The sequence below is a fragment of the Athene noctua genome, chromosome 5 (assembly GCF_965140245.1).
Source record: "Athene noctua chromosome 5, bAthNoc1.hap1.1, whole genome shotgun sequence".
Classification (NCBI taxonomy): domain Eukaryota; kingdom Metazoa; phylum Chordata; class Aves; order Strigiformes; family Strigidae; genus Athene; species Athene noctua.
In genome coordinates this window covers 22,279,494-22,295,037 of record NC_134041.1, presented here as the reverse complement: position 1 = coordinate 22,295,037, position 15,544 = coordinate 22,279,494, and the positions used below count along the sequence as shown (strand labels likewise).

The following is a 15,544-nucleotide window of genomic DNA, read 5'->3' as shown; positions in this document are numbered from 1 at the left end:
AGGAATTAAGTACATTAATGATCTGACTACCAAACTTTATGTCATCATTCTTAGTTTAGGTGAGAGTTTGAGCACATATTTCCACTTATTTTCAGGTAGTAAGAAATGTCTCCAACTTTTTTGCCTTCATCATTCATTTCTAGAACTGCACCACATTTGTATAATGCCATTATCTGTTCTGTATTCTCATTATAGTTTTCCATGGGAACAAAATATCAAAATCTGAATGTCTGATACACTATGTCAAAGGTGGCGTATTTCTGCAGTACTCTAACCTTCTAAATATTCGATATTTGTATTGGCCAGTCACGTAACTTTAGTTTGACAGTTTTCCAGGAGTATAGAACAGATTTCCAGCCAATCAAGTTATAGAGTAATTTAAAAGGTCAACATGATAAAATATGCTGCTGGCTTTCTGAAATTTGATCTACTAAATTTCCAGTGCTTTATCTTTCCTGAGACAAAGAAACTCATTCTAGATATAGCATAACCCTTCATATCAGCTGGCACAAGGTGCCAGAATATGTCTACCACCTATCCATGTTGCAATACAAATTAGTTCTTGTACCACTCATCATAGCACAAGCTAGGAGTGTCAGCAGAAACCAATAAAATTTATCTTATCATGAAAATACCAAAACCAGATATATATATAATTTACTGAAATGAGATATTCTAACACTGTGGTTCCATGTTGATGAGAACCAAAGACAACAAATTTGATCCAAATCACACTTGAGCATATGGTCATACTTCAGTCAAATCAGCATTTATCCAGTCAGGAGATACCTGATCACCACAAAACGTTACAGCAGTTTGCTCAAATGATACCTCATCTGGCATAAATCAGAAATAAGTTACCTTCACTAATTGTCTTAAACACGTTTTATCTCCCCGAGTTTTTACAAGCTTTGCATTTTTTTTCCATCATGGTTTACCCATGATTTTTGGCAGTTCACTGCCCCACAGAACAAAAGCCTTAGTTCATAATTTTGAAATAAAGTAACAAAAACTTAAGCCTACTCTCCTTGTCGTCAAGGAAAAAATAACTATACATTTTAACAGGCATAAAGTGGGCTCAAGTTAAGTTTTTAATAAAAACAGTCACAAATAGTTTTAACTGTAGACAAAAGACTCTCCACTTCTTTCTGCCCATTTTAATAATACTGCTTGGAAGAATTAATAATAATTGGAAGACCCCTTGAGAATAGAACCAATAGAACTCCCAATAATCACAAATTCCTTTATAATGACATATCTGCATATAACTTAAAATGAAGTTTTCGAGCTATTAAGATGACCTGTGTGCAAAATATACTTCCTAACAACACATGTAAGTCTTTATTTTGAGTAAATAATCCCAATATGAAAGCAATTGTTAAAACAACATGGATATACTAGCTAGGTGATGAAGAGATACTGCAGAATTCTCAAGCTGTCTTAGAACATGTTTGAGAGGCAAAAATAAAGAGGTAGATCTTCAAGCAGCTCAAGTGCTGACCATACCTATCACATCTCCTTAGCAAAAATGCATTTAGCATCATCATATTTTGGAAGTGTTCTACTCTGTTTATTGCATCCTCTAATACGAGTGATGCAACAAACTGTACATGCTGTCTTCACACACCTGGCTAACCTCCAACCACATTTGCTTCTGCACCTCTTTCTTGTGCTTGGGCTTCCATTTAATTCGCTTTCGCTTTCCCATTTACCCTGCTGACTACTCCAGCTATTCTTCAGGACTTGATTGTTTAGCCCCTTCAAGCCTCTCCCTGTGCATCCTCATCTGTTCCCAACCTCTATTACCACCTAATGCTGGTACCTAACAAATCTTCATTTCCATTCTTTGCCTTGTTTTGTCCAGGCTTGCATCTGCTCATGTCTCTCTGGCATTTGCTTGTGAAAGTCTTGCTGTTTCCTCAAATTACAAAAAGATAAGCAAATCTCTGTATACAGATGATACCTCAGGGACAACCCCGTATGCTTTTCAATAAAGCAAAACCTTTTGACTGCAAGGATTCTTTGAGGTTTTCTACAGAATAATAACTAAACAAAAAACAACCTCAAACAATTAGTTTAAATTTAATAAAGCCCCTATGGTTAGTGTATTTAAAAGAATAATTAAGAAATGAAAGATAAGCAGCCAATATAGGTTACAAACCGAGACAAATTCTCAAAGTATGAGACTCAGCAAAAGTCTGAGAAAGGGACAATCTGAGAATCATAAGTGGAGCCTTATTTTATTTAATCAATGTTTAAGAATAGGATTGGCAACACAACAACAACAGCACACAGCAAAAAACCAATTTGTGATAATCCAGAAGAGAGATCAGCTGAGGAAGTTCAAAGGCACTTAGTGATGCAGCAGGATGAGAAATATAAAGTGCAGTTAAGAACCATGGATTTTTTACTTCAGAAGAAAGAGGTATATATCACAGTGGCTGGAACAGAACTAAACCCTGTTCAACAGCTACTGAGAAAAAATGAAATCAGTATTTCTAAGGAGTGACATAGAAATTAACAGCTCACCAACGATTACAGTACTGTAAAACAGGCATGACCTCCTTTAACATCACTGTGTTCAGGCCAAATCACCTCCTCTCAAGAAAGACACACTTAGCGGGGATTTATATCCTCTGGATGGAAAGTCAGACCTTCAACAGAATTTGGTTCAGATCACTTGAAGGTAATTGTGTACTTCCAGTAGAAAAACTATTCTTTCATGCATTTTATCTATTGCTTACTACCCTTAAGTCTAAGGTTTCCAAGACTTTCACAATATACTAATAATAGATCTGTAACAAAAATCAATAATAATTTTTAAGTCATTTTAATAATCGGGCATAAATACTACATTAAAGGGAATTGGGGGATTGAACTCTGTTAAACTGCTCTAACTCACATTTGATTGCCTTTAACAGGAGTTGAAGGAAAAGATGGATGAGCTCCTGCCACTGATCCCAGTTCTGGAACAATACAAAACCGATGCCAAATTAATCACCCAGTTCAAGGAGGAAATTAGGAATCTGTCTACTGTCCTCACTGGGATTCAGGAAGAAATTGGTGCTTATGACTATGAGGAACTACACCAGCGTGTACTTAGTTTAGAAACCAGGCTTCGAGACTGCATGAAAAAGCTCAGTAAGTTAACAATTTCATGGCAAATTTGGTCCCTCACCTGTATATTTTTAGTTGCATCCCTATAGAAAGATGAAGTTTTATTTTTTCTTGTTTGATGAAAGACTGCACTATATTCTGATCTGTGCTACCCTAATAAAAGTCGAGTAATTCAACCTAAGTTCAGTAATATCATTTTAATTTTGCACCAGTATATCTTATATAATGATCTGCCCTACTGTATACAGAACGAATTAAGATGGAAAATTATAACAGACAACAACGTTATAATCTAAGAGAATTGCAACTGGCTGGAGAGCTACAAATATTCTTTAAAAAAAGCTGAGACAGGCATTGCTATTCGGGTCATCTTTGGAATATCAGTGTGAAAAAAAATTCAGTGGTAAGTAGACTACGCTCAGTTTTGAGATGTCCACATCACAACCCTGTCATCTTGCTATGACATCTGAGAGGCCACTCTGACTGTACAGTCTTTAGACCTGTAATATTCGTGTTGAGGGATATGTCACTCTCAATTTGCAATACGACATAATTGAGCATTACACCTAATTTAAGTGAACAAAGCATGATTTTCCTAGGAAGCACAGCAACAGTCATTATGAGCACTGCACTACATTTACATCAGGCAGCCTCCATCTTGGTTGCTCGCATGCTGGCTTTAGTTAGAAAAATCAAATGTTGAGCATCTCTGAAAATCAGTGCTAGTTCAGTATCAGATACCAAAACTGAAAGTCTAAAGTATCATTATCAAGTGTCATTCTTAACTTCCATTACCCAAAGAGGGATAATTAGTACCCACCTGCTTTGCAATCACAATGCAGCATCCCCCCTCTGCAGCCTACGCATGCATTGTGAAGACTCCTGAATGGATCGCTATTGCAATCTGGATTACTACACCAAACAATCCGGCCCCTCTATGAGACATAAATGCTTTGTAAGTTACCACTGAACATGAATAAACTAGAAATTCCAAGTTTCACTCCCGTAATCGGTATCTCAGTTAGCAAGTGTGAGATGTTTACTTTTAAATGCTACACATGACATGAAGTATGTTATTAACTCGATAAGCAGTGCCTCTTTATTTTTGTGAGGCAATGAAATGAGAAAAATCTAGGTTAGGTTAGCCTCTTAAATTATTTATTTTCCATTTTTTTATTTTACACTAGAAATAGCACAGTGATGATGGGCTAAAATACATGAAAGACTTCTTCAAACAGAAATTTCTTATGATCCTATTTTCCCCTCAGTACACACACATAATAGCACGTTACTGCATTGACAGGAGGCAGGCAGGAGAAAATGGCTGCGTTACAATACCACAACAAGCAAGAAAATTCATATAAATAGATAGTATTTTCTGATAGTGAGTGTGCCAATAAGTTTATTAGACACCAGAAGATCATCAACTTATCTTTAATGAGTATCTTGTTTTTCTTTGCTTTTACAGCATATTCTTGAAACATGGATTAGTGAAGTGACTACTGTGTAAGAATCATTTTATACATCAGAATGACTGTGTGTATTCACAGGGTTTATTTCCCTATTTTTCACCCACATTTTCCCTCTTGTCTATCCTGAATTCTTGCAACACGTTCTATTTTTCTTGATTTACTAATGTAAAAAAACCTTATTCAAGTTTTCTCATTAAAGAGAAAAGTTTTGTATGAAATACATTATTAAGCACATCCATTATTAAAAGGGGTTTGGCCTTCTCAAGCTCTAATACAGATTTATTCATCCTTATTGGCATTACTCACTGTTTTTACATGCTTAATTGACTTTTATGCTTACCTACTAATGGACTAGCTGTTTTTCTGGCCTACCCCTGTGTGCCTTTTAAAGTAAAAACAGCTTCGGTTAGGCTTACTGTGAGTAACACCTGAAAGCTGGTACTGTGTCTTCAGATCAGCAATGCCTACACCTTCTCCCCAGCCACATTCACCACGCTGGAGATGATCCAGCTGTGACTGTCCATGCCAATCGGAAAGCCAGAAGCCTGTGGCAGCAGAAGGCAGACTGGCCCTGATGTGCCACAGAATCTGGCTTGAATCTTCACAGATTTTGTTGCATTTCACAATATAATTATCTAACCAGCATGTGTAATAGCTTTTTTCCATTCTTCTCCCTAGCAGGTGTTTTTCAGCAGTATAATGCATTATTTATATTGTCCTGGCCACTTAAAAGGGATCTTCCATCTGCACTGGCAACACTTTCAACACTCATTAACATACAGTAAGAAGTTGTCTTACTTTCTCCACGGTTCAGTGATTACCACAGCAATTGTGATAACTGAGACTTGCTCCTTCTCTTTGAAATAAGAAAAAATTCAGGCTGAAGCTGCTGAGAAATTTGTCCACAGAACTTTAAAACGGTGCATGCAATTAAACATGTAGGAACAAAGTGCGTATGATTGCACACACCACAAATTCACATACACTTATGCACATATGGGTCCTTTGCTGGTGATCATGTAAGGCATGTGCATTTATAAGAGAATGCAGGTTGCACAGTATGCTTAGGAACCTCCTATTCTTGTCATAATGTGTTTATGAAATTTGAAAAAAATTATATGGGTAGCATTCATAGAAGCCAATACTCTGTCAAATGTTGCTTATGAAGTATGAAGAAATAATTAGAGTAGATACACATTGGATTCACTTATAGCTACATCCAATTATAATGTAGAATCTAAATATTTTAAAGTAACATTTTTGGTTAGAAATTCAAAAGCAAAAAATTCTATGTATCCAAAATTGCTATTACATCAGTGGCAGAAGAGGTGTTAGTGCAGGCATAAGATTACTTTATTGATTACAGGGATACTTGTACTTCCAAAGCATCCCTCCCTTTGAGATTTTAAGAACTTTACAAATCTCATTTAGTACAAAACTGTGCAATAGATACACATATTGTTATCCCCGTTTTGTAGATGAAGAAACAAGCAGCCCAGGAGGATAAATTACTTTCCCAAAGATTACACAGCAAGTCATTGCACACATGGAGAAGAATCCAGAGGCTTCCTCTCAGCAAGCTCTAATTGCTGTAGTGCTTCCTGGATTTGTATTATGCAGCACAGCAGATATACACCCATTAAGTAAGAACTAATTCTTCATTCCCTCACATTACAATGTTACAACAAATTTGACCATAAGCAGAAAAGTGCAAGTAGTAAAATACCTGGAAGTCATTTGTGTAACCGCTGAAAAAAATACTCACTTTATTTTCCCCTATTTATTACCTACAATAAATAGAATAATGATGCTAATGAACACTTCAAGAGAATGTTTTGATTTTATTTCCCTTGCAAATCCTTCTATAAATCATACACTCACTTGCTCTATATAGCAGCTATCAATATTCATCTGCATCACAGAGACTGGGACTATCAATAACGTGTTCCTAGCTATCTTCAAAAGAGCTCCCATCCAATTGGTCTATCACAGCCTTCTCTCCTGGTATTTACTCACTCTGGAGCAGCTTTCCAGATGCGTTCTGCCCCATAGACTTTCCCAGCCTACAGGGCTACTACATCTACTTTCTTTTTTAATGGTCGCTTTACTTCATGGTCAGCTTCTTTCTTAATATAAATAAATACAGAAAACCACAGACTCACTGGAGTCCACAGCACAAAACTGTTACAAGAGATAAATCCAGCCATAAAGACCCAGATTCTGCATGATGCGATATTCCTTGTACAGTTCAATTGAGGATGGATAAACAGAGGTTTGATTTTCCAGTTACTACAATCAGTTATGGTTGGGATTTTCTAATGTAGGCAGCCTGCGTATTTCAAAGTAAAGAGACTGAGTGCTTCTAAAAATCCCACTCTTTTTCTGTGTAACCCCATATGAACCGCTTAGTGGTGTAAAAAATGCCTAGAAATACCACTTTTTCTCTTTTTTCTTAGTGTTCCTGAACTTCCTGACATTTGCCTAGTATGGGGATGTTTTTCACCTACCTTCTCACTAGCATCTGGTCCTTCTCCCACCAGGGAATTAAAGAGCAGAATTTTACTATAAATCAAAACTTTTCAACCTTTCCCACCATCACAAGAGTTATTTCCACATCCTCATATGTCCCCTTTCTGTCAGTAAAAAAAAGAAGAAAAGGAAAATAAATGGAGTTGTTGGCCATGTTAATAAAAATGCACAGTCCAGTTTTAATTTTCAGCCCCCTCACTGCTATGGAAAATTCATAGCCCAGAAGTGTTTCCTATTTCAACATGACATCTGTCTATTTTCTATTTCTCTACATACAAAATGAGCTAAAGAAAAGTCTCAACTGGAAACTAAGTGGAATTTTTTTAATTTCAGACTCCCAGACTTGCCATGCCACAACAGTGTTAAGTAAATGATCCTGCCTTTCAGTATATTAGTATCACAATTCCCTAGCAAGAAATCTCAGCATGCAAGATCAATTTTAATATAGCCACACAAACAATGATAAGGTTTATTCTGCAGCTAAGAATATAGGCTGGGATTAGATCAACACATTTTACACTTAAGCAGACAAGAAGCTGTTTCCAATTCTGGTGGAGGAGTGAAGAAAATTTTTTGCACTGAATGCAAAGTTGGAAGTGCTTACAACCAAAACTCGCCTTGCTTTGTCAGTGAACTGCTAAATGTCATTTTGAGCTTTACTCTTTCAAGAGTTATTCATTTAACTTCTGTATCAAATGCGGGATCAGGCTTGAGGAAGTTATAAGGGAATTTATCTTTATAAATTTATCTTTATAAAGTCAGTATTGCTAATTATTTCAGTATTAAACAGATTGATAAACTGCACATTGTAGTAACATCATCAAAATGGTGTGATATTCATCTGGAATAAATTATGTAATTTTATTAGTAAGTCAATATATACTTCAGCACAGACAGCACACTTGCTCCTTTATAATGAACAAAACATAAATGATCCCAATTCTGCCAATTTTTATAGGTCTGCTGTAATGTATGGTACACACATTTGAAGGCAGGTCTCCAACAGACAGAACTGGACAAAACAACAATACCCTTATCTTGAAGAAGGAGGAATTACTTTTACTGTTTTCTTAATTGCATTCACTTGATTCTTTTAACTTCTGAACACATATCGGAAGCAATACTGCATTAGAGGGCTGTCTGAAGGTTTGACAGAAGGTTTGTGATCTGAATTTCAGAGGGATTTCCATGAGAAGGGGAGGACAATTTGGCCTCAGTTAATTTTTCCTAGTCTCACATTTCCCTGCATCATCAGTCAGCAACAGGTTCAGTTAACAAGCCAGTTGATTTGTGGAATACTTGGGACAATTTACTTCTATGAAAGTTACTTGTGCAACAGTTCAGAACAGCATGAGCTGATTTATCAAGTTGACCATTTGGCCAAGACTTGCTTTGGGTCCTTGTCCTGTTCATTCAAGCAGTTCTTTCTCAACTATGAGGACTTACTGATAAGGGGTTCCAGTCCACATGTGTCTGGAAGCAAATGTTTGAGGTTTGGCTACTCAAAAGAAAAGAGAGATGACAACCATGTACTTGGCCATGAACATTTTTCAAATTAACAGAAGAGTGAGATTCTGAGACAATCTGCGGTTGGGGTAAGGGTAGGCAAGGGCAAACAGTATTTCCCCATTTTTAAAATCATGTTAATAATTTTATAAAAAGTCTGTCTGCAGTAGCAGGGTACTAGACTTATGTGAGCAGAATTTTGGAGGAGACTTCATATATTAAGCTCCTGTGCCTAAGGCTCTCCCAACTATAAGGAGGCTATGATGACAAGACAGAGGTGGTACCTGACAGCTCTGCTGTTTCCTTCTGACTGCCCACACTGTCAGCAAGTAACCCAACAGACCTCAGGTACTGCTGAGCTTCAACAGAGAAACCTGCTGATGGGATTATGAATTATCACTGCAGTGGGAATGGCTTGCCATATGTGGAAAAACTACTTGCAGTATTACTGCTCAGTTTTAAATCCCAGTTCCATCAAATTGTATCACAAATAGGCAGATTTATGGGTCTCTGTTTAATGAACAAGGACAAAAAAGATGGGACATACTATAGGGCCGGAGGAAAAAAAAATCCTCATGCCTCTTGCAAGATGCTCTGTTTTGTTATGCTGAAAAGAGAAGCTTTGTCACTTTTCCAGTCAGCTGCCCCTCAGCTATATAGCAACTCTCCTAACAAGTCTTCTTTTCTTAATCACTACATGCTATCTGGGAATAAAAATCTGATCAGATAAATACACCCTGTCTCATCATTTAGTGGCTGAAGTACAATGTCATCTCTTTTTTCACATTGTATCTCAATGCATTTTGAAATATTCTCTAAAAAGCATCTGACTCCTGTCATTGGGAAAGTGGCTCAGTTCATATAGTTTAAACCAAATCAAGACTGAAGAGGTTTATTAATTATTAACAGCATGTAATTAACTGGCAATCAGTGAATTATACATTTGGGATCAATACAAATAATACAACAGATGAACGACAGTACTAGATACTTTAAGAAACATTCATCAGCCTACAAATTTCTGAACACCTTTCTCTAGCTAGAATCAAAAAGCTCCAGTCACACACAGCACACCACACGCACAAACACCCATGGAGTTAGTGCGCACACTCCCCCACCAACTGGCATGGACTACAAGCACACTCCCTGCTTTTACACCTCTTCTGCGGGAGATGTCGGGCCTCGAGCTTGATGCGTGCCCATGCTGCTCCCCACAATCCGCTACCACACGCGCCACTGAGACAGCCCATGAGTTCACACGTACCTGCCCTGGCTGTGGGACCCAGCCCGCTGCCCCGTGCTCTGACTCCACTGGCTGAGCGCTGCCTGCTCAGGGTACCTGGCGGGGCTGCTCTCCTCTCCTTGCCTTGGCAGAAGCCATCGTGCCAGCAGACGGTTTTGCAGATTCAACTCATGCTGTGCACACTCCCATGCCTGCCCCAACACCCAGCCGTGTGCAGAAGGTGGGTTCTGTGAGCACCCCCACATCTCTGCCATGGGTTCTTCTTTAAGGTTTGTCCATTCAGAAGTGAAATTTCACAGCTTATTTTTGATTCCACATTTAGCTTCCCGGATATTTTTTAAATAGAAAAAACAGTGTTTCAGAATTCCAAATTCTTTGCTTGCTTACATTTTCCTACTAATTTCAATACTGTGTTTTAAATGCACCAATTAGTATACCTTTTAACTCATACATTCACTGTATTTTAATTCTAAAACTCCAAATTAAAGACTACAAATTCAGGAGTAATTAATTTTCTCCTGATTTTGTTTTACTCATTATTGGGTTTCTGATAATTTTATTCCAAATTAAACCCCTCTGAAGGTTTGAGTTTACCTTGTGCCCATTTCTGAGACTATTTACTAACATACCACCTAAAAACAAAAGCCTTCACCTTGATGGGATATAGTCCTCTAATTTCCAAGCTAATAGCAGTTCATTGCTGTAGAACACAATACTAGCAGCCTATCTACAAGAAATTCCAGAATAAAAATTTATGTACTATGATAATCAACTGTAGAAAACCTATAATATCCTTTAAAATGGGAAATTCCAAAATATCTTCAAAACATTGTAAGATACATAGATTGAGATATGTAAATAATAATGTGTATCAATTCACCCAGAAAACAGACACAGCCTACCCTGCTCACTGAGGTCTCAGCATGTACACAATTATCTTCATTTTCATTACACCCCACTTCCCTGGCTGTGAACAAAATCCCCGTGAGCAGCCTCTGACTTGTCACCACAACATTAACCCCCTTCTAATTGACTGAAATAGGCTTGCACAATACATTCCTTGCCAGTTACATAAAGCAGAAAATCCAGGCTTGATGTGACCTTCTTTTTTGAACTGACTAAATAAACGCTCAACACCAGATGCAGTTTGTTTTCCACATTTCCTAGACAGATAGGGCTATACAACACAGCATAATCATGTATCATGGAGAATCACTTATTTTTAAATTTAAAAAATGAATTAAATATGTTACTTCCTTTTACATTCTTACGGAAAATATTTTCTTCAAAAATATGCTACTTCACCTGTTAACCTACAAACCTTTGTGAGATAGTAAGCCTCTTGGTAAACATATGAATTCCACCAGGGGCTTGTTGCTAATAGGTATGTTATTAATGTCCCCTAAAATATAGATTTTTGAATTGTTAGGAAGGTTAGCACCCAAGATCATATTGACTCTCATTATTTCCTCCCAGACAGTCTAATATGAGACAGCCTAATTGATTAGAAGCCAACTGATACAGCCAAGGTTGCTGAATAATTCTTATATTCTCTCTCTTAACTTCAGACAGGCCCCTAGTGCTGGAACAGCTACATGTGTGTAATCAGAGGGCAGTCAGACACAGGCATTTGTTTACAGCTATACATTTTGTGTACAAGCTCATTTTTTCCTGTTTGCCTTAACCTCTTTGTTACCCTGGTCAATGGAAAACTGAAACATCCATCAATCCTAGCATGGCACTGAACTTTCTGAAGGCAAAAGTGAGGGGGGTTATGTCTTCCTTTCATTTATTATTAAATGTTACCCAGTTCATCTCAGATGATATTTTACTAGGTTGTATTTTTCTTTATGCCCTGAAAATCTAACTGCTTTAAATATATAAAAACAAAAATATACAGAAATTTTTATTTGTATATTTTTACATACTTATATGACTGCTTGATGTGGAAAAGGTCATATGGTGAAGATGACAATCCATCTTCATCATAAGCCTGAATCCCCTCAAGCCGCTATTTAGTTTAGAACAATTGGTCTTGTACTCTGACTGATGTCAAAGAGAGTTGTGTAATTATTTGCATTAATGCATTTGTTTTTCTAATTTCAGCATGTGGCAAATTGATGAAAATTACAGGCCCCATTACAGTCAAGATATCCGGAACCCGATTTGGAGCCTGGATGACAGATCCATTAGCATCAGAGAAAAATAACCGAGTATGTTAAGGCACTGAATACTTTGTGCCCTTCTGGAGTTTTACTTGGTTTATTTTAATCTTCAAAAAGATATTTTCCCCCTAGGAGGTTACACTTGCAAGCATGTTTCTTCTACTTCCATCATTTTCACTGTTATACATCTTCAGAGATAAAGCAACAGTGTTGGTGCAAAAATACCCACAGACAGAAGTTATTTAAGCACCTTTGTGCCATTTCCTTCAACTGTTTCGGGGATGACATACACCTATCTGAACCGACTACACAATTTTTTTCTTCCTACCATATTTAATTGAGCTTGGATCTTTAAGAACCCAAGTAATAAAACACAAACATCAACACTTTTACCCAAGAGCATAACCCATAATGCAGCACAGTAAAAATGTACAGGATTAGGCCCCATAGAAGCTGTATTCAGACCATTTGCCGCCTCAGATCCAAGTTACATTATTATCCTGCAATAGGATCTCAAATTGGCCACAGCTTTGAGGAGGTGCTCTCTCCATCAAAGGGCTTTTGAAGTCAAAACACTATGTTTCATTTGTGTGAGATCCACAAGGTTAATTTTTTTGAATACAGAAAAAAAGAGACAATAGATAAGACAACATACAAATGGTAATAACTAAAGATTTGTGTGTAGCTCTCCCATGCCTTCTGTGTCCATGCAGGTTTACTACTGACCCTGGGAATCCTGATTATCTTCAGGAGAGCAGCAAGCTCTGCTCAGCCCCATCTTGTCCTGAGGAAGTTTCTTCAGCCACCTCAGAGCACCAGTGGCTCCATACCATCCCCATGAGCCCTTGTCTCCACCAGCACTTGCTCTTCACTGTGCCCTCTCCCCACACACCCTGCAGCCCCCTCCCCAGCCAGCGTCCACATTCCCCCTCTGCCATCCTCTTAAGGCAACACAAATACTACCTATGTGCCAGCAAGTTAAAACAAACCGTATCCCTCACAGCATCTCGACTAGTAGGAAGATGAGGAGCTGAACTGGCATTTATACAGATATTTTGTTAATGCCAGTTTTGAAATAGGCACAGAAAATATCTCCAGAAATTTTTCTGTTCTTTTATTAGTCAGGATTTGATTTATCCTCTGACAAACTAAAAGGAGAAAAGGCAAAATGCATGAAAGAAAAATGGGTAAGTTGGCATACAGAACATAAAAAAAAAAAAAGTATTGATTTTGTTTTCTTTTGGTTTAAGGAAAAAAAATGGTTCCTAAGCTTTACTGGTTTCGTTGCTATTGTATTTGGTTTCTTTACCAAGAGTACACTGTTTTTCACTGATTAGAGGTTCAGCTAAAAAAATTCAACCAGATTTATTCCTAAGCATATTGCAAGTTTAGCTCACATGCCATTTCTCATCTCTCTCTTTGATTATTAGTCTCTGAGAATATATTTAAGCAAGCCCCATATATCAGAGACCCAAACACTGAATGATCCAAAATTAAATTTTTCTGAAAATGCAGACACTGTAGTTAGCAACAGTCATCTTGAGAGTTCACCTGTGTTGGTAAGTTTTGATTCAGAAATTCAAGAGTTCCTCATGCTTTTGTAACAGGAATGTGGACAATATTGTATTTTGATGGACTGCTGCATACCTAAAAATTTTTTCTTCTTCTGCAATGCATCCATCACGCCATATCATGATCATGTACCACAGATTGTGTTCCAGGTGTTTACTCCCAATCTTTGTTTTCTTTCCAGGTCTGGTACATGGATAGTTACACTAACAATAAAATTGTCCGTGAATATAAATCAATTGCAGACTTTGTCAGTGGGGCTGAATCAAGGACATACAACCTTCCATTCAAATGGGCAGGAACCAACCACGTTGTCTACAATGGCTCCCTCTATTTCAACAAGTATCAGAGCAACATCATCATCAAATACAGCTTTGACACTGGGCGGGTGCTTGCACAGCGCAGCCTTGAGTATGCTGGCTTTCACAATGTCTACCCTTACACCTGGGGTGGCTTTTCTGATATTGACCTGATGGCAGATGAAATTGGGCTATGGGCTGTGTATGCCACCAACCAGAATGCAGGCAACATTGTCATCAGCCAGCTAAACCAGGATACATTGGAGGTGCTGAAGAGCTGGAGCACAGGCTACCCAAAGAGAAGTGCTGGAGAATCCTTCATGATCTGTGGCACTTTGTATGTTACTAACTCTCACTTAACAGGAGCCAAGGTCTACTATTCTTATTCCACAAAAACTTCCACTTATGAGTATACAGACATTCCTTTCCATAATCAGTATTTTCACATATCCATGCTTGACTACAATGCAAGAGATAGAGCTCTCTATGCCTGGAATAACGGACATCAAGTCCTGTTTAACGTTACCCTTTTCCATGTCATTAAAACTGAAGATGACACATAATTTTCTTTCCATTCCCTTTCCTTCACCTCCTTCCCTCAAAGCAGTGTCATTTGTGATAAACTCTTAAAAGCATCCATCTCTCTCAATTCCTTTTAATTTACATTTCTTTTTTCATTAAGGAAAAGCAACACTTTCTACCATATAATGCATTTCAAATACGGCTGAGCCTGTCAAAAATGACCTGTTGGAAATAAAAGCATCTTAACTCATGATTCTACAAGGTCTGTCAAGACCTTGTCTTGAAAAGCACTAAAGAGGATTTAAGTGGCTAAAGCCAGTTTTTAGAAGATTATGATCTGCCTTATTTTAGAGTCAGAGACTAATGGTGGCTTAAATGCATGAATGTCTTTTTTTACCTCATTTTTATTTTTAATCTATTGCTCAACTTCAGGAAACATTTTGGTAGTTTCAGACATGTATTGCACATTGTATTTTTTATTTATTCCAAAAGAAAGATTTAGGAATTTAATTTACTTGGACATGGAGTATGATTTATTTTGCCATCACCCAATTTCAGATGTGGTGCTGTACAGTATGTTTTTAAATATCTTGCAAACATTTTATCAACAGTATGTATTTCTACCATTGTAACCACCATTGTGCAATTGTATCTCTTCACTTATGTGAAAGTAAACTAAGTACTATTTTTTATAAAATATATTGAAGCTTAATTGCAGTTCTGGCTATGGGTCAATTGAAAGTGGTAAAAATCTGAGAAAACATGGTTATTTCTGAGAAAAAAACAGTATCTTCTCAGGTGCATGATCCTTATTCTCAGCTTTGCTTGGTAGATGCCTTCTTATTCACCACTGGTGCTTACTGGCAAATCTACAACTTTGAAGCCTCATACTAGTCCCAGCATTACAATCGTTTGCCCTGCCCAGTTTTTCTCTCATGCTGCTGGCTTCTCTCTCTTTCAGTCTCTTTTTCTCCTACTCCTTTTCTTTCCACCATTTTATTTCCTTTGTTTGTGCTCACTCCCTGATCGGGGCTTTACAAGGGAGAATCTGAAAGCAGCAGCTGCCTGTGCTTCCAGCCTGAGTGTATGAGTGCATCCCATATTTGCACTGCGCTGGGGAAG

At 37.6% G+C, this 15,544-nt stretch overlaps 1 protein-coding gene across 6 annotated transcripts in view; it reads left to right on the top strand.

The window, feature by feature from the left end:
- The window catches only part of OLFM3 (olfactomedin 3), a 65,906-nt gene extending 50,772 nt beyond the window's left edge, over positions 1-15,134 (top strand). For all 6 annotated transcript variants that reach the window (XM_074906691.1, XM_074906686.1, XM_074906687.1 and 3 more), the window contains 3 exons: positions 2,922-3,141; positions 11,974-12,080; positions 13,786-15,134. In XM_074906691.1, the coding sequence (XP_074762792.1) occupies positions 2,922-3,141; positions 11,974-12,080; positions 13,786-14,463 (1,005 nt within the window). In that variant the 3' untranslated portion in view covers positions 14,464-15,134. The remainder of the gene's footprint in view (positions 1-2,921; positions 3,142-11,973; positions 12,081-13,785) is intronic.
- The last annotated feature ends 410 nt before the right edge of the window (positions 15,135-15,544 follow it).